Source organism: Acanthopagrus latus, chromosome 9 (assembly GCF_904848185.1).
Source record: "Acanthopagrus latus isolate v.2019 chromosome 9, fAcaLat1.1, whole genome shotgun sequence".
Taxonomy (NCBI): domain Eukaryota; kingdom Metazoa; phylum Chordata; class Actinopteri; order Spariformes; family Sparidae; genus Acanthopagrus; species Acanthopagrus latus.
In genome coordinates, this window is record NC_051047.1 from 5526463 (window position 1) to 5552122 (window position 25660).

Sequence of the window (25660 nt, forward strand, 5' to 3'; positions counted from 1 at the left end):
TTCAGGAGCACTCTGCAGTTTGGGGGGAAAAAAAATCATAATCTGAAGAGAAATATCTTCACTCATTGATTTTTTTATTCTGCCTAGAAAAACTCTCTTTGTTTTCATGACTGGATAAACAAGCTGACCTGAAAGGACAACACAGTTCATACTGTTTGACTTTGTTTATATGTGGCGGACCCTGCCATGGAAACAATATATATGTTTTGCATAATCATCTCATTAATGTTATCAGTGTTACAGTTCTGAGTTGTAATTTCTTCGACAAAGAATACCCAGAAAACACATTTTCCTGCTTAGTATACTGATGCAGATAGTTTTGATTGTATGGGTCCAGGTTCTGAGATATCTGATTCTTAGACTTCTGCCCCAGCCCCCATACACAGGAGGAGAAAATAACACTATAAATGTTGAAATTCAGCAACGTCTGTTTCCAGAAACAAAGTCCCCATCAGTGTGGATAAACTAAAGGACACAGTGTTAACAGTTTTCAGCGGAAGAAATACAGAACAGTTGGCATGTCTGTGGATGGAGTCAATAATCTCCTAGTTGGACAAATACAATCAAAAAACCTATCTGTGTTGTCCGATATCACACGGTATTCAAACCTTTTGTGCCCAAGTCACACCAATGAACCCGTGCCTCTGTAAGGCGTGTTATCTGCTGACTCCGTGCATGGTTTTATATAATTTGATCCAATCCCAAATAAGATTTGGCAAACAACTTTATTACATGTGAAATATTTATTAACAAAATTATTCATTTGAAACTCTAAAATTATGTTAAAGCAGCAACATATGTGCATAAGCAATATTATGTGAACTGCTCCATTTTATCCTTGTTATCCTCCCTCACACAGGCTGTCATTCAGGGTGTCTGACGCGTCACACTTTAATTATTCCCACCACCCAAAAACTGCACGAACAGCTAAATCCTGACGTTCCCTGGGAGGTTTTGAGAAGTATTGCTTTAGGAAACAGAATTGCTTCTGGGCTGGGAAATGAAAGCGCGAGTCTGATACTGTCGGGCCGTCCGATCGTTCCCCATAAAATTTATTTTAGAACCGGTCCCAGATCCTGACGCTTCCCTTCTCGTGATTAGACCACAGATGACGACCTCAAAAACAGTCAACCGATATGTGGCACTGGCTCTATGATACAGCACCCTGGCTCTTCTTCCCTTCTGGTGAATGGTTTATTTAATATGCAGGTACTGATTTTATGTTTTATGATGTTAGCAGAGGTGGTCCGTGTCTTCTTGTAAGGTGACCCACCTCTGCTATAAAGTCCATGGAAAACCCTGCTGATACTTGTTTAGCACACACAGCATCAATACCTGCAGCAATAAAAATTGTGCATTAAGCAGTGCAGATCTTAAGCCACAAGAAACCAAAGTATGAAATGATGTGAATGTTCTCTTTTTCCGACCCGGACCTCACTGGAGTATCGTTTATGTCGTCAGTTATAATCCTGCAAGGCACAACAGCTTTAGCTTACAGAACCTGGCAACCCTGCCAGACCTGCTCATGACGGCTAACAGACAATTCTTTTTGGCGTCCAAATACAAAGATAGATCTGTTTTTTTAACAGGATGCTCGCAGATGTTCCAAAAAAAAAAAAAAAAAAAAAGGCTACATACAATGCTTTCTGTGGAGACGTATTGACTCTGTTTTTCTCAACTTCATGTGTTACCCAAAGTGAAATGAGGCTAATAAAACTGCAGTGTAAGCACAGTGTGATTGCGCTGAGAGGAGAGACATACTATCCTCATTCCAAAAAAAAATAAAAAATAAAATGTTGGGCTGCCGAAAATAAATGTAAAGAAAACTAGAAAAAGGAAAGGAAATTCTTCTTCTTTTTCTCCTTCTGTTTTATACAGCACCCCACCTTTTTTTGGAATCTGACACTGAAAAAGCATGTTGAAAAACAATGTATCCAACCATTTACAGGCGTTAGTGTTCATATTTACAGGCGAATTAAATATAAAAATAAAATGATAGTGGGTACCAACAGTCAACACACGTACATTAAGAGATTAAGAGATGCAATGGCAAAATCTACACAAACTCGCGCACACATAACACACAGTCCTTCTTGTTCAGGGACCTTACTTGTAGAGGAGAATATCGGCGGCCTGGAGGACAGGATATGTGAAGAGACCAACGCTGCCTTCATTTTTTGCTTTGCTCTTCATCTGAGGAAATAGATTGAGAGAGGCAAAATAAGCGGGTTGAGATAGAAGAAAACAAATCAATAAGGAGGAAGAACAGACACAAAAACTGAACACAAGCAAAAATAAAAGCAGACGGGGTAAGGAGTGCTTAGACTCGACTTTTTCTTCCCCCCAGTGAGAGCCATTTTCACTTTTACGAGCCATCGATTCTCAGCCAAACGTGGTACGGATGACTTCACGTGACATTTTCCACCGTGTTTGAGATCAACTCATGTGTTGGGTAAACAAAAGGTGTTTTCTATGTAGCAACAGAGACCGACAACTGGGAACCGCTGGCTCTCCTGCTCCATCTCAACATGTATTAAAACTGCATGTGGCCTGGGGAAAATGACTGTAATTTAAAAGACTTTTGAAAAATCTGGCAGGTGGAATTGAAAAACAAAAGCATAAAAAGGACAATAGAGATGTTGGATACATGCAAGAAACTCAGAGGGAGTGGAAAAAGGAACAATCTTAATTTGCAACTATTAAACTGAAGTTAAGCGCGGACGTGGCAGTGATTAAATCCGCATGATTCTGAATCAGGGAGGGAGAGCAGTCGGTCCAATACATGACAACATTTAACATCAATAATAATCACAGTACACGTAATTTACCATTAAATATTCATATTCATCTTCAGATTGCAGTTCGTTTGCTAAACTTTCAGTCAAAGGAATCCAAGTTGGATTTTAAGGCGAATCTCTGTTTGTGTCCAGCTATGAAGTACCTTTCATCTCCAGCTGATGATATATTCAGTCAGAAACAGATCAGACCACAGCGAGTAAGAGGATATTAGTGCTGGACCCCGATCTGATTTCACATCTAAAGAGAGTCTACGCAATTTGGATAGAAGAATACATTTTGTCACAAAAGTTTTTTCTTTTTTGTTTTTTTTTAACTTTATTTTATTACATCTCTCAAACTTCAGTAAGTGATCAAAATTATTATCCACAAGTGACCAGTGGAAAGTATAAATGCAGTAAAGAGCAGAGATCTACAGAACATACTGCAGCTGTCAAGGAAGGAACATCATTGCTGCTCCAACATCGAGAATTAAGTGTTTCAGTCTTTGTCAGGAAAGGCTACAAAGCAGGCTGCTCCCTCATACTTCATATCAGAAAGACACTTTATAGGAAAATTCCTATAACAAGATGCATAGTTCATCAACAAATAATAGGAATATCATAAATATACAACTGTAGTCTTTAAGTCTTAATAAAATCATAACGAATAGCAGGAAGGCTTGGAGGAATCAGTAATATGAACTTTAAACAGATGTTGTAGTCTGACTTGTCAAGCATCAACACACTGATATTAACTTGTATTCAAATAGCTAATAAAGACAAAAATATAGTTTGATAAAAGGGCCTATGGCAGTTTTGTGTGTAATATTTATAATAGCATATATATATATATATATATATATATATATATATATATATATATATTCATTCTCAAATTAAACCAGTGTGAACTAGCATCACAGCAAATAAGAAATTAGGTGAGATTATACACACAGTCATTTTCAATTTTTCAATTTTGATCTAAACATAAATTAAACTGTCATTAATATTACTTAATACTCAAAAAGTCAGTGTCTCTTAGTACCCTTAACTTCGCTGTTCACCAAGTGCAGGTGTGAGTGTCGCCTCACCTTCCACTGCGGCAGGTGACGGAGGCGGGGCATGGTCGTCAGACAGCCGAGGATCCAGGAGAGCTCGGCGTGCTCCGACACCTGCAGGGAGAGGGAGAAGTGGAGACGTCCAGTCTCGCTGTCAAGTAAATATTATCTGTTATAATCACCTTTAAAACTCACACAGACACATATGTTAACAATGCTTTACTGCAATTAATACGTCTTTCATCGAACACCGAACATCAGACATCAAACATCAGAGTCTCCAACACCAAGTTACAATGAATCGAGAGTTAATCATTTGTCCTCGAAGGAAGAATTTGATTCCTCTGGGTTTTAGTTCATTCTGGATATTTCACTCTGTACTTTCCATTCCTATTCTGTTAAATTACAGTACAGTGTCATCACCAGAAGCACGAGACTGCTCTCTATAAAGTACAAAACACAAGAGTACAAGTAAAGTACCTAATGTCAAGGGTACATGATTAGTTGATTGATTTTTGATTGACTCCCAACCCTCATGGCTTTACACAATACCAAAAGTACAGTTGCAGCAGTCAAACAGTTCATTAAATTTTTATCACACAATGACTAATTATTTTGCAGCTTGGTCTTAAACAAAACACTCTGCCTCCTCTTCCATGCTTGACAAAGAAAATCTGCAAGTTCTTCGTGATCATCCAAGCAAAAGAAATCAACATACACTGAGGAGTGTTTTAGTAAAAAGTACGTCTCTTATATCATAATAGTCAAGAAACAACATCTGAGTACAGATGTCAATTATATGTCATATTTTCTGAGAGTCTAACTAAAAGTCTAAGTTTGGATGCAGGAAGTGATGTCTCCGCTATGACTCAAGAACAACAGATGGACTTTGTACAACAGTGTTTGTTGCTCATGTGGAAGAGTTTACACACTATGACCATAAAAAAAAGAGTCAGTTAAAGCTGCAGATGAAGTTAAATTCTTCATTTATGCTGCGCTGTGTATTCCTGTAACTGCTCATGTGGACTAGAGAATGTATGTATATTTTCAAAAATCAATAAAAGGACTAATAATATAGGATTATATAGACAAATAATATGTGACAGATGCATTTCCGCATGCATACACATGTCTTCTATATGTGTCTGTGTTGTATTTATTTAGCCCACTCATTAGTAAGAGAGAAAAAAAAGGCTCTCACCACAGAGGCACCCAAGAGATAAATAGAAGAAATCAATTAAACAGACAGATTAAACAATGGCAGATGAATGTGCATGAGTGTGGTGAGGGACAGCTGTGGTCGTGGAGGAGGGTGACTGCCTAGCGCCTCCAAGTGGCACAGAGGAGTACTAACAGTCCATGCTTCTTCCCATCTGTCCTCTGCTTTTAATACAGACAGGTGCACCTGGTCACACCTGTGTTTTCTGTGAGGGCCGTCGTTATTTTTGCCATTTGGCTTCAGTGTTACATTTGAAGTTATTAAAGAAAGAATTACTAATACAGGAAAATAAGAATCATTCATCAAAAACACAACTTCTTTTTTGGGGGTCTGTAGGACACTGACATTTTCACATGTTCAGCTAGAAAACATTGGTACACAAAAAATTCAAGCACCTGAGTTCTGGGTTTCTTCTGTTGTTTTGTTTTTGTTTGTGTAATAATAATAATAATAATAATAATAATAATAATAATAATAATAATAATAATAATAATAATAATAATAATAACAACAACAACAATAATAATAATAAAAATCCTTTCCTTAATTAAATTGTTTTAAAAAAAATCAATTTTACATGTTGTTGTTGTGAAATAATTAATAGGTGAATGTGCACAGGTGAAGCACAGTGTCTTGTGCATCTGGCAGTAGTAAATGAACTCCAACATATCCGCTTTCATGGAGGCTCTGCTTGATGTATGTGTGAGAGGGAGAGTGTGTGGGGATGCAGGAAATATCCTTCTGCTGCAGCGAATTAAAGTTTATGGACGCTGGCTATATTGCCATCCCTCTCTTTCTCTTGTTGCTTGAAAAGCATTCTGGGGAGCGTGACGTCAGCACCAGACAGCAGGGACATAAAGCAGGATTTCAGGCTAACATGTTGGGGGCCGGTATTCATTACACACTGCAGACAGACAAGAGATGGGGCAGATGTCGATGACAGCGCAGAAAGGGATGGATATGGTTTGAAGTGCAATAAAACGCAGATATTTAAAAGCTCGGGAAGAACAAGGCCTCTATTCATGCTGCATGGCAAGAATGTAATGCGAGAGATATGTTAACATTACACTGATAGTGAGTTATCATACGGCCATGGCAACAACTCCTTAAATCTGTAAAGATAGGACTTCAGAGGAGAAGAGCTAACAGTTGGCACTGCTCAGTAGATCCACTTCTTTCCCTGATACGTCTATAAAACCTAGAGGATTGGTGGATCTGCTGATTCATTCACTTCCCTTTTGATACCAATGGCTGCAGCTTGCAACAGATCGTTTTTTTTTGTTTTTTTTTTCAATGAAGTCAAGTATTTTCTTTGGGCCGTCGTCGTATTTTTACATGTGGAGCAGGCGTGTTCGACAGGAGGGCTGCCTCGCTGCCAAGTTATGTGGCATAAAGCTAAACGGGAATAAAAATAGGACCGTGAGTGTGTGTGGGGGTGGTGGCAGACAAACACAGATGGACTGAGCTTAAACATCTCACACTCTTTCACACACACGCACACACACTGTATTTGTGCAGAGTGTACAGTGGAGATAAGAATCATGAACGATCAAATAAGGATTTTGGGGCCGGCAGGCATGTCAGCAGGTAAACATTACAGAGCCGACAGCAGTAAAATAAACAGTCAGAGAAGGCTGGCTGTCTAAATATATACATTCTAATTACATAAGCAGACACTGAAGCACTTAATTGGTCAATATCTGAATTTGTGTTTAATAACCACAGTAATTGTGTGAAATACATGTGCAGACATGAGCTAAATATGTATGCACAGGCAAAGGTGCTTCATATGTGAGCTTGTATGAATAGTATATGCTTCTGCTCCTCAATCTGACTGTTATTCTTTCCTCTTTCTATTTACTGTATTTGAAGACACAGCAGTGTATATTCACAGCATACTAATGATGCACCACAAGGGTATGGCAAAGTGAGAATATTTTAAATTAAAGTTAAAAACCCAGACTTTTTTATGCTCATAATCTACAAAAACAGGGAACAGTAGAAAGCAACACATCATATACCTCATCAGGTCACATCCGGGGGAAGTTTAAATAGGTCTTCCCCCAGGGCTGATGAGTAGCTAAGGAGTGAAACATCATGCTTCTTTTTCATCTCTGTTGAGAGTTACACATGCTCAGTATTGATCAGGCAGCTGGCAAAGATCAGGTAGACACGGAAACCACCAACAATCTTACAGAGGTTACTCAAACTGACTAAACAAGTTTCAAGCGCTGCTTGAACGGAGTCGCGTGGAAAAGTATTAACAAGCCAGCAGCCCTAACCTCAACATGCATCATAGCATCACCCCTTACAAGGGGAAAAAATAGCCGGAACTGGAGGTGATAAACCTCTGTGATTAGTGCTACTTGCTCCAGGAGTGATTGCCGATTGCACCCTTTCAGACCGAAGACAAGAGCCAGATGTTAGTGTTTGTTATTAGGGTTCTTTGCCCAGTGTGAAATAACTGTTTCCTAACCAAAGTGTTTCTATTGCCTAAACCAAACAACAGACATGAACCCTGGGTTCTGGTGTGACAATCCTGGACTTTCTGTGCCTGCCAGCCACCCTCCTCCCTGCAATGACAGCATGATTCATAAATGCATTGTTTCATTTAGTCAAAGCAATGCGGTACTGGCACCAAAGATAGTCATGGTAAGAGCATGAAAAGAATGTCAAATTACTGTCCATGGAAACAAATACTGTAGATTATGTTTTGTGACAATCTGATGAACAGCTATGATACAATGCTGCAATTTCATGCCAGGCAAATAAAATCCAGTAAGAATTGTGTTTATTGTTCTTTTATTTATTGTTCTGACCAACTAAAACCAGCTGGGAACCTCTGAATACTAATCTGAATAGAACACAGCAGACATCCATCATTCCTCTCCTGCCCACCTGAGACTGCTGGAAGAGTAGTGCTCTCTCTGGATCAATGCCACAAGCCAACAGGCTGGCTGCCATGTCTAGTATGTTTCTCCGGAGGTCGGCTGGGTCCTGAGGCTGGGTGATGGAGTGCAGGTCCACAATGCTGTAGAGCACTGAAGGATACTGGTTCTGTAGGGCCACCCAGTTCTCCAGGGCGCCTAGGTAGTTGCCGAGGTGGGGCACCCCAGTTGGCTGGATCCCTGAGAATACGCGGCCATCTCCTGGAGGCTCCTGGGAAAAAAAGGGGTATGCTTAGGGAAGATTAATTGGCACATTGTCAATTTAAGATTCAATGTGTAAAAAATGGGTTTTAATGGTGTCCTGCTGACCAAGGCTCTAGTATCAAATGTGACACATTAAAAGTCAAAGTACCTTAAAATATGTTTCACAGTCTGACCTACACCATTATTTGTGCTAGTGCCATACATACATAATTCATGTCTTATGTGCTCAGTGTAATAATACCCATAATATCAATGTCTCAAAAAAAATGCAGTCATGATTTGTTGATTTAGTACTGGATAATGGACAGGACGAAAAACTCATCCAAATGGTAAGGAGACGGTAAGGTTTGGAGAGAGAGGGTGAAGGTGAAAAGGTGAGAAAGTCACAACTAGAAAGAAGCCTGCAGAGACTGAAGTGTCGGTGTTAAACTATTGACAGGTTGGAGGCCAGCAGTGGTCATGCTTGTATTACTGAGATGCTAACTCCATGGCTAACACCTCTGTTCTCTCCCAAACACATCCGGCACAAAGAATGCATCACCTCTGTGGCCAACAATAATAATTAGCATTCGTCCAGCCAAGCTCAAGGCCTCTGTTACCACATCAGCGAGCAACACAGAGAGGAGGTGGAGGCAGAACCACAGAAATATCAAATAATCCATACGACATGCAGCCCACCATACCACCAACATTACAACAAGGACCTTATTTAACAGAGCTGAAGCGAGGATAGCAGTGGGCTCCTCAACCCCTCTGGGAGAAAGGGGGCGATCACTCGTTGTGTTTGGATCATTGGGCAAACATTGTGTTTCTCTTTCTGCAGAGCCTGGCCAGGCCAGACCGCCTCATTTCATCTGGCATCTGCCCACTCCACTGAACCTTGGCTTTCAATTGGCCCTGCTGAGAGAGTCTTAACCACTGCTTGTGGCACCAAGCACCACATGATACAATTAGAGGGCAAGCAGAGCGGCACCTGTCATGAGACATGAAACCGCAGTGGCATCCAAAACCCAGGGCTTCTTCACCAAAGCCATTCCACAGTAGATTAGAGCTTTGACAGAGCAGAAAAACATAAAGACGCAGACTAGAACTTGGTGTTTTTGTTGAGCAGTTAGAAAGACAAAGTGTTTGGCGCCCGGATGACACACATTTGCCTGACCACCATGGAGGCCAGGCCTCAGTTCCCGGCAGAGGCGTAGTGCTGTGGCTTGGCTGTGTGTTCTAACATTCAGGTGAGGAATCATACCCTTGTTGGGATGGTGAGGTGGAATATGTTGTAGATATTACATGAACCTCCTCGTGGAGAGGGATTAGAACTACACAAAGTCTACCAAATCCAGGTGGGGCTGAGGGGCTAGCAATGCTGGGACTTTTGAATATACTAAAAATATATTCATACTGAAAACAGCATTGCATTTACAAAATTGGACAGTGTTGTAGATGTGTGAAGTACAAATCAGGAAATGCAGCTTTGTAGAAAATAATAATAATACTTCATGCTCAGCAAGACAAACAAATCTATGACTACTCTTAGTGATTTTAACTTCACCAAAATACCAAACAGAAGTGTGACATTCGTGTAAACAAGTCTAAGTGTCTACAGCCATGTTAGCAGCTAGGTGTGTGAGCCTACATTTGGGCCTTTTAACTAAATGTTAACAATGACAATATAAAAAGTGCTGAGGTTAAACAGGTATAATGTTAATCACGTTCAGTATATTATAGCTTTTAGCATGGTCAAACCCAAAGTGCATCTGAGAATGATGGAAATGTCACTGTTTTTTAGGGGAATTTGGTTGTAAACTAGAGTATTTGACAAACTGGCACCTGATGTCAGGGGACACCAAAGACGTATGATTCATCCTGAAGGGAACATGAATGTCTGTACAAAATGTACTGAGATTTTTCAGTCTAGAACCAACTCCAGCCAACTGACACTGCCATCCCTAGAGCTATGTCACTGGCTAGTAATGTAATCCACCAGGTATATGTGCCCATTTGGTGTAGTGCATTGCAGCAAACCTTTTTTTTATTTGTTTGTTTTCCAGCCTTTGTGGCTTCATTGACAGGACAGCCCAGCGAGGTGACAAGCAGCATGGACCACAGGTTGGCCTGGAGCCCTGGGTCACAGCAACGAGGACAAAGACATGGGACGCCTGCTCTACCAACTGAGCTACTGTTGTAGTTGAGTTCAACGACCCAACATGTTTTTTTTGCCCTAGCTCTCTGCGTGCCAACACAGTGGCCTCTTTGAAATAAATGAGGAGGGTTAGGCAGTAAATTGAGTCAATTTGCAAGGGAGAAAAAAAAGATGGGGTTTAACAATTGACAAAACAATCTTACCACAAGGTCTGGAACTGTTTTTGAGGTTTTGATTGCATCACACAATTGTCACTAATTTGGCCCAGTTGTTGTTTTTTTTCTGAGTATTGTGAGGACCATTCATATTGTTTATATTCAATCAATATTATTGTAGCATGTAGCATTTTTGTGATTGTAAAAGGTCTGCAAAGTGAAAAAGTCCAAAGTGTGCTCCAAAGGGAGTTACTCTGTTCTGCAGAAAACATTGCTCTTGCACTGCCTGAAATCTCTGGTTTGGAGTCAAGCATTTACTTCTCTAACTTACGTGTGTCACTGTGTAACAGGTGTTATATAAATATACATTTGTAAATATTCATTATAAAACATATATACGTCAGTCAGTCAGCAGCTACTGCTGTAGTGGCATTCTTTTGGATCACTCTACCTGGCTCGGCATGACCCGCCCTACTCTGCCCCTGATTGGCTATATAATAATTAAAGTATGCAAACCTATTCTACAAGGACCCCCCAGTAAAAGTATGAAAATTTAATTTCTATAATATGACCTCATTTAACTGTATCAGTGGACTCCTGCCAGATGAAAAAGTGTAGAGAGTTGAAATCATCAGCTTTCAATCAAATCTAAACCCTCTCCGAATTCTCTCATCTAACAAATTGTTTAGAAATAAACAGTACATCTTGATGTTTATAATTGTTGTCAATGACTTTCAATGAAAATGACCCACAAATCTGTTGAGGTTAAGTTTGTGTTAGCTTGCCGTGAGATGTGATGATGGGTTGTAAACAGCAACAGCTGGACAGGGCACAGCGTTTTAAAATGTTCCCCCATAAAACCCCTGGGATCTCTGTGTTATCACCTCAGATCTGACTGGCGATCATATGTTTCCCGGCTGCACTCTTCAAGGTTATCATAACTAATCATTAAAAACCTGAAGCTCTCAGAGGATATCCTCTTCAGTCACTGCTGAGAAATCAGTTATCTTGACAGCTAGCTGAGCACCATCACATTCAATCTGACTGAGGGACAGGCTCGGCACAGCCTCTGAGATCAGATAACAGCTGCACTCTCACCAGTGTGGCCCAGAGCCTCTCCATCTCTCAGCCCTGAGGGATCAAATAACAACTGTTCTGAGGCCAGCCCGGTCCACAAAGTCTCCATCTACTGGCCTGAGGGAGCTGCTTGCTGCATGGCATGAGAGAGGCAGGAAGGAACTGGGTGCTTATGTCATTACCGACGGGGTAATTGCACTGGAGTGCCATTGATGCTGAGAGCCTCTTAAGAGGTGTCAGGATTGATTTGGGTGCGGACGGGGCCCCGAGTCTGGCTCATGTGTGTTCTCACCTCGAGCCGACACGCCAAACGCATGTTCCCCCTCTGCTCCATCCCCCAGGGGAAGCCATTAGCCATGCAGACATGGTAATGGTGTCATTTGAGCCAATCGAGTGTCAAATGAGAGTCAACGCCACGGCTAACTAGCCACTGGGCAATCGCGCATCACGCATTACGCTACACACCTCCGTGTTACTTTTGGTCAGAGGAAAGTGTCTTTAAACATGTGACTGTATAGCTGCTGGGAGAAAAAGTAGGTTACACAAGGAAGTAAATCAACTACTGTGTGATGACAGAGGAGACAGCAAATGTTGTAAAGCAATTAATGTTTGTAATGAATACTGCACTGCGAGGCCAAGAGTAATAAAATATTGTCATCTAGCATAGTTTAGCCATGGACTACATTAAAACTGCAAGTAGATTTATATCAATATTCAAATAGTTGTAGAGAGCTTGACTTCATGTGTTGGAGGTAAAATGACACCTCGTGGCTTGTAAAAAGAAAAATACCAGTAAAATAAATCAAATACGCTGCAAGCATTTATGATCAAATTAAATGTGTTTTTACAAAAGAGAACACTGGAAATCAAGATTGATTTTATTTAGATTTTATTTTGATTGCATTTTCATTCTTTATTTTATTCTTTTTTTGCTTCTCTCTATGCTGAACAACATCCTGGGCCGACTACATTGTGCTCAAACTGTTATATGAAGTAGAGTTGTTTATTTTAAGGCAGAGGACTGTTTGGTGGACTGAAATATTTAAAGCATGTTGGCCACACCTCTCTCAGTGATGTCACAGCAGGTGTTTCACCTTTGAAAAGGGAATCAAAGTTACGCCCCTTCCAGTGGACCCCATGTGACCTTATTTGGAAAAAGTAGTCAATGGAGAGAGACAAATCATTTTTTGATCCTAAAATATAATCTAGATTTTTGTTAAACCGCTCAGTGAACTACACCATCTCGCTCAACACGCCATCAACATGGCCACTAACTTGGCACAGATAAGGCACCAAAAAAATCATTCCATTTTGACAAATACAGTGATGTGAAAGGAGAGTTGGTCAGTTCTGTGAGCCGCTAATATACAGGAGCAGCTCTACAATGTGTACATCACAGGATGACATCACTAACGTGACTTTTGGCTGTGCAGTCTTTATAACTACGTATTTTCACCGTCTGAGATTTCATTAGTTTGATGACAAACTGACATTCTCAAGTTTAAAAAAATAAATCTTTTAAACTTACAAACAGTATATGTGTAGTTCGTGGCACAATTCAAACGGGTGAAGAAATATTTTTCTCTATCCAATAACTACAGTCTTTTTTTTCTGAAAGAAAGCAAATAAGGCATGACTTTAGCTCTCTATAGTTGGTAATCAACACCTGCTGCAACAATACTGGTGAAATGAAATGAAATGAATTGAAATGAAATTCGCAAATGATCCCATGGGGAAGCAGATGTAAACAACATGGAAACTGACAGGGTGCAACTTGCAGGTGGCTAAACAAGTCTGGATGAGAAAATGAATGGGAGACGTGGTCAACATAGGTTGTCTATCCTTCAGTAAGAACTGATGGTGACTGTAAGTTATACCCAAAAGCAGCACTCTAGCTAACATTAGCTTCAAGGGCTAGAATGTTTACAGGTGCTTGGCTGCACCGTCAGCTGCTAATATCAAACATATTAGGAGGGAGGTTTCAGACTGGATCCGTAAACACCTCATATCAACAGACAATCTTGGCCAAACATTCGTATCAACCAAGGTCTCAGTTAGACTGTAATTTGTTGTACTAGTGCTTTGAGGTACCTCAGCATGTTAAAATGTATGGATTAGCTCTGAAATTAATGTAAAGCTGCGACTGATGGCAATGTCAGTTTTGCTGGTATTAAATCGTATGGGGAATTTTTAAATTTTGACCTGATAATAGCTGTAGATAAAATGTTTCTCAAAGTTATTCCATCTTAGCCTGTGTTTACTCTACAGGCTTTTCAACGATGGGGTAAAAAGAGTGCAATTTAGATTGTGATTCAAAATATCATGATATTGCCCACCACAACATCTAGCAGTCATCAACACATTTCAGTCTGGACCAAAAAGTATAACCTCTGGGCAACTAACTAGCTGGTAGAACCACATTGCCATAGCTAGAGGAGGGCTGTTAGCAACAGTGCCAGTTTTCTGGATGTGTAGAGATTTATTTGAGACAAACATTTGAGCAACATCAGGCAGGACTTGATCCTCAAATAACAATATTTCCTTGTCCAGTACAATTTAGTAAAAGTGAAAAATCACGGTCACCGTCCTTCCACTATTTTCTCTCCCTCTATCAAACCCTTTCACACTCATTGGATGCCTGTTGATAAAAGCTCATAGACGCAAGAAACGCTGGTTGTTCTTTCCTCATATTTAACACTGAGCGGTTGACATACTACATCGTTGCTAAGGTGACGAAAGCTTTCTTCAACCACGTCTGCCATATGCTGGATACATTACGCACCACGTGTGTGTGACATTAACAGCAACAGCTAGAAGGTTACATACACTAAAAGGCCATGTTTTCACACTTTCAGTACCTTTCCGGGAATATGTGTTCATTTGTCTGTGTGCGTATGTGTGTGGTAATCTCCGCTGGGACAGAGGTCGTGTGCAAACATAGACGTATGTCCGCACGTGTCGGAGTCTTTGCCTACATCAACATCGGTTAAGCTGTGAAGGTGTCTGTCCATATGAATTTGACAGCTCACATCAAGTAACAACACCGGTGGAAAGAATATCAGACAGCCCATCAAAAAAGGATTAACATGACCAGATCTACGCACAAGCTGCGTTATTAAATGGAAAACAATGGTGAACTGACTCCGATTCACTTCATTTAAGTCAAATAGACTGTCCTCTTCCTGTGGAATCATCACTGGGTTTCCCGCAATTCCAGAAATAATCTTCTTCCAGGATTCCACGGAAACAACATTTGCCTCGTCTTTTCAACCTCCAGAGCCCTGCAACCACGTCAATGAGTTTGCTAAAGAACGATTAAGCAAACACATGGATGTTCAATCATTTTCATTTCGGCCAATACATCAATATTGAGTGATGAACTACTTTCCTGTTAATGAAGAGTTAATTTCATCCTGCATCATTCAGCAGTTCGTAAAGTCTGTCTCAAAATGAGATCCAGGAATTAACCATTGATCCTCATTCTAATTTGTAATCAAAATGACTGAGTTACCACTCTGATGGTACATGTGCCTGCACTCTAAATAGTAGGGATAACAATTTTGAATGCGATACCGTCGGGGGACTGTGACGATATCTACCAACATATCTTGCGGTAATTTTGCTTGTAAAACTCATGGATCTAACGAGGGAAATCCGTACAAATGGATTCTCCTGTTTCCTTTGGATCATATGGTTCTGTCTGAACCACAGAGTGTGCAATCATTCTGCTCAAGAAGACTCATTCTCATAAAACCTGCCCCACTCTGCCTCTGATTGGTTGGCTTCATTGGTTTCATTCCCAATTCTTCACTTAAACTGTTAGCTCACAAACATGCTCTGTTACTGTCTGTTTTCTGCAGTGATAAAACTGTTGCAATGCTGTAGCGACTTAAACAAACAAAGAAGTTGCTGAGAGACTGAGGTTTGGCCTTCCTAAAAGAATTCACTGCTACTCGAAAATAAGTTTTAACTTTTTATTAACAAAAAACGATGATCAATTCATGATAAAGTGCACGAATTCAAAATCAAAGTAATCACAGCGATCAAAGATAAATAGCAAGAGGCAGCCAGGCGGCGTGTTTACCGGTGGGGAAACTACGGCTCGCAGTCCCCTGTATCAGCTCTGCTGCTGGGTGTGTGGTTTTATAAACCAACTCGTGGCTACTTTTTAAACATGCATAGGTCATGCCCGGCCACTTTTATTTTACTAAAGACGGAAAGCAGAAGTACCTTAAGTGAAAAAGTGTATACAAAATAATAGAGAGCACATCAAGGACATTGTTCAAGCCATCTTTTCCTCGAAGTTCTCTGATGCAACACAATCTGTTGAACTTTTCTTCCTTGCCTTTCCACAGTGGTTGAGATTTATAAACAGAATGTGACAAAAAAGAATATCATATCTCTGTCTTCGTGCATACACAGTTTTAGTCATGAAAGAGTTTCACTGGTGTAAAGTACCCATGAGATTTACACAAGTGAACTGCAGGCTGCATGTGCATCTTTAAGTAAAACAAACTTTTTATAAATCTGGCCCTTAAACTGAAACTCGTGGCCTGCCGGGACACCATGCTCATAGGTTTAATGTGTTTCTTTCATTCAGTAGTTGTCACTCTAAAAAAAAGTTTGCATTCAGGGTGTTATTAAAGCATGCTTAGTAAAAAGGACATGTTAAGCTCAGAACTGACTCACAACGATCATTGGGACGTCCAGACCTACATTCACATTCCTCTCAATGTTATTAATCACAGCCGCGGTTCAGTGGAGTTAGAACCCGCAAAACAGTAGATTTCTCTTCTCAGGCCTGTTCTGGGCTTCTTTTCGGGGCTCATACATCATATCAGAGCCTGCGAGTCCTGGAGTGGCCCACTGACATCTCTCTCACCAAGGGGCTGATGAGCGGGGCCGACGGTCACCGCCATTTAACCGCGCCAATTTCAACACATCTCAAAACCACCTCGGGGATCATCACGGCTTGCCCTGCTGTGAATTACCATCAGCTCTTTGTGGGCCGGGGAAAAGCTCCAGATCTGACCATGGCTGCACCGAGACGGGCCTGTGGATGGAGGATTTTCATGGCTCTCCCGCTGGGCATCAGACACACAAGATCCAGTGTTCCTCCTCTGTTCTAGGCACCCGCACCCCATTAACACGGGCATCATGCTGAAATGCACCTTGACACGCCTTCCCCCACTCCTCTGTATCTTTCTTCATCTCTGTCTCTTTCTCGCTTTGGGACCTGTTAACGCTGGCGACCAGCAGAGCTGCACTTCAGTGAGGTATCAAGTAGGAAATGGGGTTTACTGTATTACCCCCGCCTTTATCCCTAAAAGCATGCGCGCATATGTGTGTGTTTAGCCAGTGTGGGAACACACCACAGCTTGAAACAAAGTGCATATGACCACAGAGAAAACATGCACACACATGAATGCATACAAACACGCTCGCAAATGGAACAAAATTACGAAATTGCAGTGGTGGATAAGAAAGGAGAAGGAAAAAAGAAAAAGAAAGTGATGGAGGAGGCAATGTGGGAAAATAAATAAATAAGAATAAAAGTGTGACTTTCGCCCAGTCAAGACTTTGGCAGTTTTTTTGTTTTTTTTGTTTTTTTCCTCCCAGTGAGTGTGTTGGAGGGGGAGCAGAGGGGAAGGCCCAAAAGGAGCGTTTGATTAAATCTGCGGTTGACGTGTGGGACAGGTGAGATTGATGAGGTTCCTCTGAGTTTCACACTGTGCGGAGAGCGGGGGTACAGGAACAGAACGTTGCAGTGTGGCGGGCCAGGGCTCGGGGCCCACTCGCGCCGTGGGGTCCCTCGGCTGATTAATGGTACTGGAGGCCCTTCAAAAACAGCACTCCCCGCAGACAGGGCCCGACGGTGCTCCAAAAATAACCAGGAGGGGAGGCAGCTCCAGCCTCCAGCCTTAACAGGCTGCAGCTTCTGAAGGAACCAGACTTCAATACTGCCTGGGGGGAGATAACCAAGAGGAGCTGTGCCTACTCAAGACAGGAAGCTGTAATCTGGCTCGTTAGAAACTAAACGTCTAATGACTTTTCTAGTTTATGAGAAGTGACAAACACTGACAACTGATATTGTATCAAATAAGGTATCACATTACCTGCTGATGTAATTATAAACGATGAGTAAGCATGTGCAAAACGTTCCACCCAAAGAAATACCACAGCACATTATAGAACGTCTTTAGAACGTATTAAAATGACTAAAGAACACCTCTGATGTGAATATTACTGAGCTGGGTACATTAAAATGTTTCCAATAATGTTCAAAAACTAAGAAATTCCTAAATCTATTAATGATGCAGATATTTGAACAGCTACAGTTCCTTTAACGGGCAAACTCTCCATCTGCTGTGGAATATAGTGTCATGATCGAAAGCTCCAGGACAGCTATTGAACGGACCTACCTAAGATTGTTTGGTCATCTACTGTTTCAAGAGGTTTTTCATGGAAATTCTAATCAATCATTTTCAAACTGTTGGAAACAGTGCAGGCTGTTGTATCAAAATCATTTAATGGACACTTCAAGAACCAGTTATACAATCCAGGAAGTCCAAGTGGTTTCCAGATTTGCCCAATGACCTCTCGTAGTATTCCAAAAAAGAATTTTCCTCATTTACCATTATTACAAAAGAGACATCTTGAACTGCAAAGAAGATCAATTACGGCTTAATACTGCACATATTCACTGCAGGTTAGCATAGTAGAGAGAATCAATCGTCCATTTTCACAATCCCAAGGTAAACACCAGAATAACGTCTAAGTAAGCTCCATGTGTGGCTAATTGTTTGCCACTACAATACAATCACAGCTAAGCAAACAGGCTAATTTAAGTATAGAGTCCTGCCATACATCGTTAGAAAGTACACATTTTCTATTGGTGCAAACGTATCAATAGTGATGCATTCATCACTCAACACAGCAGATCATGAGATGGTAGCTGGTCGATTGACAGCTTATTTGCGTAGATAGGAGCTTCTATGCCCGCCCTAGAGCCTAGAACAACCAATGAGTGATCATGTAAACAAATGACCAACCAGCTCTTCTTTCTCGTCTCTACTGAGCTAGTTATATGCCACCCTATAGAAGATTGATGCATTATGTAGCGTTTGAAATTTCAAATCCAGCAATATATGGCGTAAAGTTTTAAAAGCCCCTAAACTTTGAAATTATGGAAGTGTATGTACTTCTATGCATTTTGAACTCACACTGAAAAAGGCTGTTTTTCCACATAAACACTTGTTTTTTTTACCATTTTGTTTGGATAAAATCAGGGTAAATAAAGCAAAAAAAAAACAAAACACTGTGAGGTTTGGCCCCTCCTAGTCCAAGGTCACAAATGGCTTTTTTGCCATTTTGTTAAGCATTTAAAGAGCTTCTGTCACTTTGGGGAATATTCCAAAGGCTGGCTCAACAAAAGATTTGAATGTACTTTGGGCTGCAATAGATGTGTTAGGAAATTCGGCTTCTGTATGACTCACTCAGATTTAGATACTTGTACATTTAATGTAAATGCAATGGAAATTTGGTTTTGGCACTGACATGTGGGACAACACACACCATACACAAAACATGAGCACTCATTGGCCACTGACTGTCATCTCAAATCAACAAGTTACATATCAGGCCTTATAAACAGCAGATTAATCACCTTTCTAAGAACAAATTAGACCCATGTAACAGACTAAAACTTTACTGTAAGTTTAGGTCTTTCAAACCAAAACAGTTTGCCTACAATATATCAAGGATCACATCGAAAGCAGCTGTGTGCAGCTGGAAAAGCCAAGGCTAGCTTAATTCATAGGTAAATTTTTTCACTGTAAAATAAACACACTCATGCCAGGGCTACTTGTTTCCATTCAGTGGGTCCTTCCAAATTGTTTCAAATAGTTTCATTCTACCACTTCCTTCTTCTGTGTTGACAATGGACATGTTACATTTTATTTCACTTGCCGGAAACAAATGACTGACAGGAGAGCTAATAATACCCAAAAAACACATAAAAGTCACAAGACAGCAAAAAATAAATGGTGCACACTTCATAAATTTATCAATATGTAATTATGGTAGCACTCACGGCAAACCTCCACCAGCAGCCTCTCTGTAATTTCCCCCTGCAGCGGCAGTGCCTGTTGACTCGAGCTCCGCTTGATGGCACGATACCAGATACTTGGTACGTTTTAATTAAAAATGTCAGACGTTCAGCAAAAGACACTGGATCAGGCACGGACTAAAACACGGGAAAGCTAGCAGGAGTCCCCTGGCACCGCTGTGGGCACGCAGCTACATGCTGATTCTGTAATTCGACTTAGCTAGATTTGAATTCTAAAAAAAAGGGATATGTTGACATATGGGATTGTTTTAAGAAATAAGTTATGTGCAAAGCGTCCGAGCGAGGGCCCTGGCTGGAGAATGACTACGACAGACCTAATTACACAGAGGGGACTGTTGAGAATTAGCTGGCTTTTTCTGACAGTTGAAAATAAATAGGGCAGTTAATGAACATCCTCAAAGGGGAGGCCATGTTTCCTTGCTCTCGCCTGCCTCTCCCATGTGGTGCGGGAGCGGCTCTAATGGTTTTAGCTGACACCCGAGTAAGTGAATTTGGAGCAGAGGAGAACAGAGAAGCACATTAGAAGTCACTTCCTCTTTCCTGAAGCCCAGGGCTGACATGACTGATATCAGTCAATATGAGGACCACAGGCAAGGCATGGCTGGACGGATGAGGAGCCGTGTATTCACAGCTGACTTGAGGCTGAAGGTTAGAGTAAAGCAGTAGGGTTGTAAAGTGTACACTCCTCTCAATTCTATGCAAACACTACAATGGCTAATTTTGCTTGTCACAGCAAATTAATTAATGCAGCGCAAAGGTATTAATTAATCAATATTTGGTCAAGATGCCAAATATTGTAAAACATGTGAACTAATATCACTTGAATTGTGTATTATTTTTGGTACTGCAAAAAATTAAAGCTATAGTTCGTAAATTATCCTAGAAATTGTTGTTTAGAAAATCTCTGAGCATACCAATAGCAATCAATAAATGTTACTCTGACTGAAAAAGATCTTAAAGCCCATCTAATTGTGTCATTCACCTTCTATGGAAAGACTGGACATGCTTAATTTTGGACAACCTACATATCTGCCAGACTAAAGGCACTTTACATGACTAGTCTTCCACAGTGCGAGGAAGGACTTGATGGTACATTCAGGTGCGTGTCCTAAACTCTAAAATATAAATTGCTTCTCAAGGCAAGTGATAAGTACGTCACGGAGTGTTCAAGCGCACCTCATAAAAACACATTCAATTGACAATTTACAGGAAATAAAAGTCTAACAATAACACAGCTACCGGTGCTGATTTTTTTGTTTTTAAATTGAGTCAAGTTAGTAATGACAACAACAGGCTCACAGCACACCTGCGACTTGCTAACTTACTAGCACAAAGCAAGCAGCCCCTGAGCCAAAGAATGAGTGGCAGCAACGACAGTGACAGAGTGTCCTTCAGCTGATAACACAGTAGCACAAAGCACACAGCCCCTCTGTCAAAGAACGGAGCAGCAGCAGCTAATCAACTTAGCACAAAGCACACAAACCTACATCAGTAAGGAGGGTAGCTTTTTATAACTGAGGTGTGTTCATTTTGTCTATTTTGCCTGTTTTTACATGATCGTGGAGTCAACATTTATTTATGAATTTATTAAACATAAAATTGAAAAGAGAGCTCATTTAACGTAGCAAACTAGCAGCTAACTTCCTGCTAGCCAATGTGAGCTAAGGGGCAGTCAGGCAGTGAGCATTCAAGTATTTTGGAGGAGTGGCTCTGGAGGGAGGCCTGCAGGTGTGGCTGAATGTTACGATTGAATAACTTTAACATGTAGCTTTCTCTTGCTTGGTCTTAACATTCTTAACACTCCCAGCTTTAAATGCAATTTAGCATTGCGCTTTTGTAAAGCGGGGGAGATCATGAGAGACAAGTAAAATAAACTAATATAACAATGGATCCTATATTTCCCATAATGCAACTCAGTCTTTTAGACCTTCCCAGCCTTTCCATGTCTTTCAAAGCCAAAGCCCTTATAATGACATATTTTTTTAAATCAAATTGACTTATCAGCAATCCCAATAGCTAGGTGGTCCCAGAACACAGTATAGCTGTGATATCTTTTGATCTGCCACAAAAAAAAAAGTCTTGTCACTCGGCCAAGCACTGCAATTTTTCATTGCTGTCAGAAAGAGAGAGACATTAACAGCAAATCCTAACTTGAAGTGACAAGATTTTGAAAAGCAATCCAGCTTTCTCACAAACATGTCTCTCAAAATGTAAAGCATCTGACTAAGGTCACACTTCATCTTTGTGTCAGTCCACTGAGGTTCAGTCACTTTTTGAACACATTTTCCAGCGCAGAAAAACCTCCAAAAAGCGTCTTGTTTGACGCACATCACACCTCAGGGCATTGTGAGTGTGCCGGTGTTTGCACTCGGCCTTCCACATTTGGAGAAAATTAAAACAAATGAAAACCAACACTTCATTTCTGGTGTTATTGCTGGTAATGAAGCACTGCTGTGATGCTTTTTGAGTCCCCGGCTTCCACCCCTTCCTCCCCTCTCGTCACACACCTCTCCAGCCTCTCCAGAGACTCTGCCTTAACAAAATACAGACGGGACAGCAGTGAACGTGCGTACTGTATTACAGCTCGTACATCAACCAGCAACAGGTCTTTGGGCAGACGGCTGAAGTTTTTAACTGCACCGTAATGCAAGAACAGCTCAATAATTAGCATCGTAGTTGTACTAAAACAAACTGGTTATTCTTACACGTACCAGGGGACTCATTGTTTGCCTTAACACCCCATTTGCTTCTCCAAGGCAGCCGTGAAATGATCAAGAACGCTCGGCGGAGTTATTTTAGACGCGTTTTCTTGAATCCACTGAAATTAAAACGTGTACTCAAGGAGTGCTCCTGACGGTATGATGGCACATGCCGGACTAGGAAAATAAAATGCACAAAATAAATTCAACATACTTACAGATTTACAATTAACAATGTGATGTGGCACTCAGCTGGGAAGCAAATCCTCAAACTTATCCAAAATGTGTGATTCAAACTTGTGCAAGACCCATAATATTCCACATGATGAATGATAACGTCATTTTCTGGCTGTAAAGCTTAAGCCAGCTTAAGTCTAATATAATCACTATATAATCAACACCATTCAGTTCTTGTGGTGATGTTATTGTGATGTTGTGTAATTGTTTTTTTATTGAGAAACATGTTGTACTTCAACTTGCCATAGTTAGTTCAACTTAAGTTTATTATTTCCTCCATTTCCCAGAATGCCTTTCCCCTAGGGATTGGGCAGAACTATGTTTGCTTTCATCTTAACTCTTAAGAAAAAAAAACTGTTTGATTAAGAGCAACTGACACCAAAGCTGACAGTTGCAGTTGAGGTTATTCAGTCTTTGAAAATACTTTCTGATGTCAAACTAAATGCAGCTGTTTTAAATACCAAAACTTCCTGCTACAAATCCGCAAGTATTCCCTACGTATGTTACAGTTTGAAGAGACTGTTACGCTTGAAAGCAACGGACTAGTGCTTAATGCACTTTTTTTTCCACTGCACATTTGCTGAAGCACTTTTAGTCCCTGCCAAGACGAAACTTCGATTTCTTGCACTCAGCTGGTGTTGGTGGTGGTCTGTCGACACAAAATAAAAAGCGAAAAAGGCGAATACTGTGGACATCACAGCCAAGGTTAGGTACAGCTGCAAATGAAAAACAAAGGAGAAGATACACAGCCATACACAGAAATTTCCAAGAACCAAGTCATAACTAGTGCAAAATTTCAATCTGCAAGCTTTTCATCTGGGAAACATAACATTTGCCTGATATAGAGGGTAGCAAGTCAAAACAATCCTCTTCAGCTCCATAGAACAGCCATAACCACAGGTTTTCTGGGTAACTGACCAGCATTTTTTTTTCTAATGCTTTATCAGCAGTTACCAGTGAAGTGATTTTGTCAGCAAGTTGAGAATGTTAAACCTCCACTGCGCTACCAATAAAAACAACAAGACACAAACAGTTAGAAATTGGCAAAATCTTCTGAAATATTTGAAAAAAATGATCAAGCAACAAATAAACAAACTGCCCAGAACATCAGTGGTACCATCTGCAGAGCATCAGCGACATCAGTGAAGTGAGCTGTCTGCACAGAGGCCAAAGATACTAAAAGTCAACACCCACCCAGATACACTCTGTTCACCCTGCTGCCATCTGACAACAGATACACAAGTATCTGCTGTCGTAACACCAGAGTACAGAGCAGCTTCATTTATCAAGCTGAGAGACTCCTGAATTCATCCTCAACAGTCACAAACACCTTCAATCTTGAGTCTTCAACAGTGGAAGCATGAGGATGACAGAATTGTGTACTTTGTAATAGCAAAACATCCCTTAAATTTCATTATAAGATTTCTAGAGTAAGTGGTGAGTAAAGCACGTTGAACCTGACAAGATCTGTGTGACGTGTTTTCATTTTGAATCTTCATTTCTGCGCTTGCATTGAAGCTCACGCTGGCCTGCATCTCGTTGTGTGTGCATTCTCTAAACTCTAATGTTAAATAAAGACATGTATTGCACTGTAAGCAAGATGTTTACTGTAGAAAAACAAATGTGGCACTGGCTCATCTTTGATTTTTAAAATCTGCCATTTCTAGTCACTTATCAGTTGGCATTGGAAAATCACTTTATCCGCAACAAACTAATATCTGCTGATCTACTTGCCCACCATGTTTATCACTGGAGCTTATTATACAGTATGTGATGAAGGGATTACTAACACACACCTGGGTTGAGGATATGACCTTACTGACAAAGACTGGTGTTTGTTATGGTATCTCCCAACATTTCAGCAGCCACCACTGTGAATATGATACTGTCAGCTGAAGCAGTAAAGAAGACGTCAACCTGCCACAACACCACGTCAATGTGATGTGTGCACCAAGAATATGCTAACTGTACTTCAAGTCCATTCACCTCATATCTGTGCCTGCTTGACACAGTGGCACGCACAGACAGCATCTCATCTGTTTATATTGAGACGGTTAACAGCTAACATGTTGGTATGCTCTTTTACCAACAGTCAGTCTGTTCTCACGTCTGCCAAAGGACTGCTACCACTTCAAACAGCTACAAGACCAAAAGGAAAGAGAGATGATGACCTCCATTCAGTTTTCACAAAGAGACATAAAACCAAGAGCACGAGTTTTAATAACACCCCGTCACAACTTCAAGGACTACAAGCTCTGAACAAACTAAGCTAACTGTATTTAGCTGCCCGGTGGGAAACAGGGAGTCCACTGTGTCTCACTGTTGTGTGTGTCGGTGTGTGTGTCAGTGTGTGTATGTGTGTGTGCCTGTGTGCGGTCAGACTCCCAGCTCTCCCCTTCGAGCCTACAAACCAAACGTCACAGTTCAGAGAGCATTTCGCCGCAGCACGTACCTTGTGTCCCGCACTACGCTCCACACAGAGGAATCTTTTCGGGGAATTAAACTTCTGAATGAAGCCGAGGAGATGCTTCAAGTTAGTCCGCAAGGGGAGCGCCATCTTGGATTGTGACATCATACTACGGTGGCTTAGAAAGGACATAAAGGATAGATGCACAGCGCCCTTTACACTGATGAGGACAGAGCGTTTTGCTTTGCCATAGAGGAAAATGTCTCATATATCTGATGGATAGGCTAAATGTATTCAAGTATTATAATCTATAATCACTTATGATAACTTTATAACTAACTATATATAGGTATATATCTTATGATAACTGTATATACTATATATATATATATAACTATATATATATATATATATATATATATATATATATATATATATATATATATATATATATATAGGGGTCTATAATTTTTTCTTTTTATATGTTTTTTTTTAAAAATGTACTGTTTTAGCTCTGATGTAGCATCTAAATCAACTACTAACTAAAGAGTGGAACTTTGAAATACTCAACAAGTACAAGTACTTTAAAACTGTACAGTACCTGGATAAAT

The 25660-nt window shown here is 40.6% G+C and overlaps 1 protein-coding gene across 1 annotated transcript in view; it reads right to left on the reverse strand.

The window, feature by feature from the left end:
* wars2 (tryptophanyl tRNA synthetase 2, mitochondrial) overlaps positions 1-25240 on the reverse strand; it is a 29896-nt gene extending 4656 nt beyond the window's left edge. The window contains exons 1-4 of the mRNA XM_037110493.1: positions 25095-25240; positions 7953-8213; positions 3869-3949; positions 2111-2193 (exon numbers count right to left, since the gene is read on the reverse strand). Of these exons, the coding sequence (XP_036966388.1) occupies positions 2111-2193; positions 3869-3949; positions 7953-8213; positions 25095-25217 (548 nt within the window). The 5' untranslated portion in view covers positions 25218-25240. The remainder of the gene's footprint in view (positions 1-2110; positions 2194-3868; positions 3950-7952; positions 8214-25094) is intronic.
* Between the last annotated feature and the right edge of the window lie 420 nt (positions 25241-25660).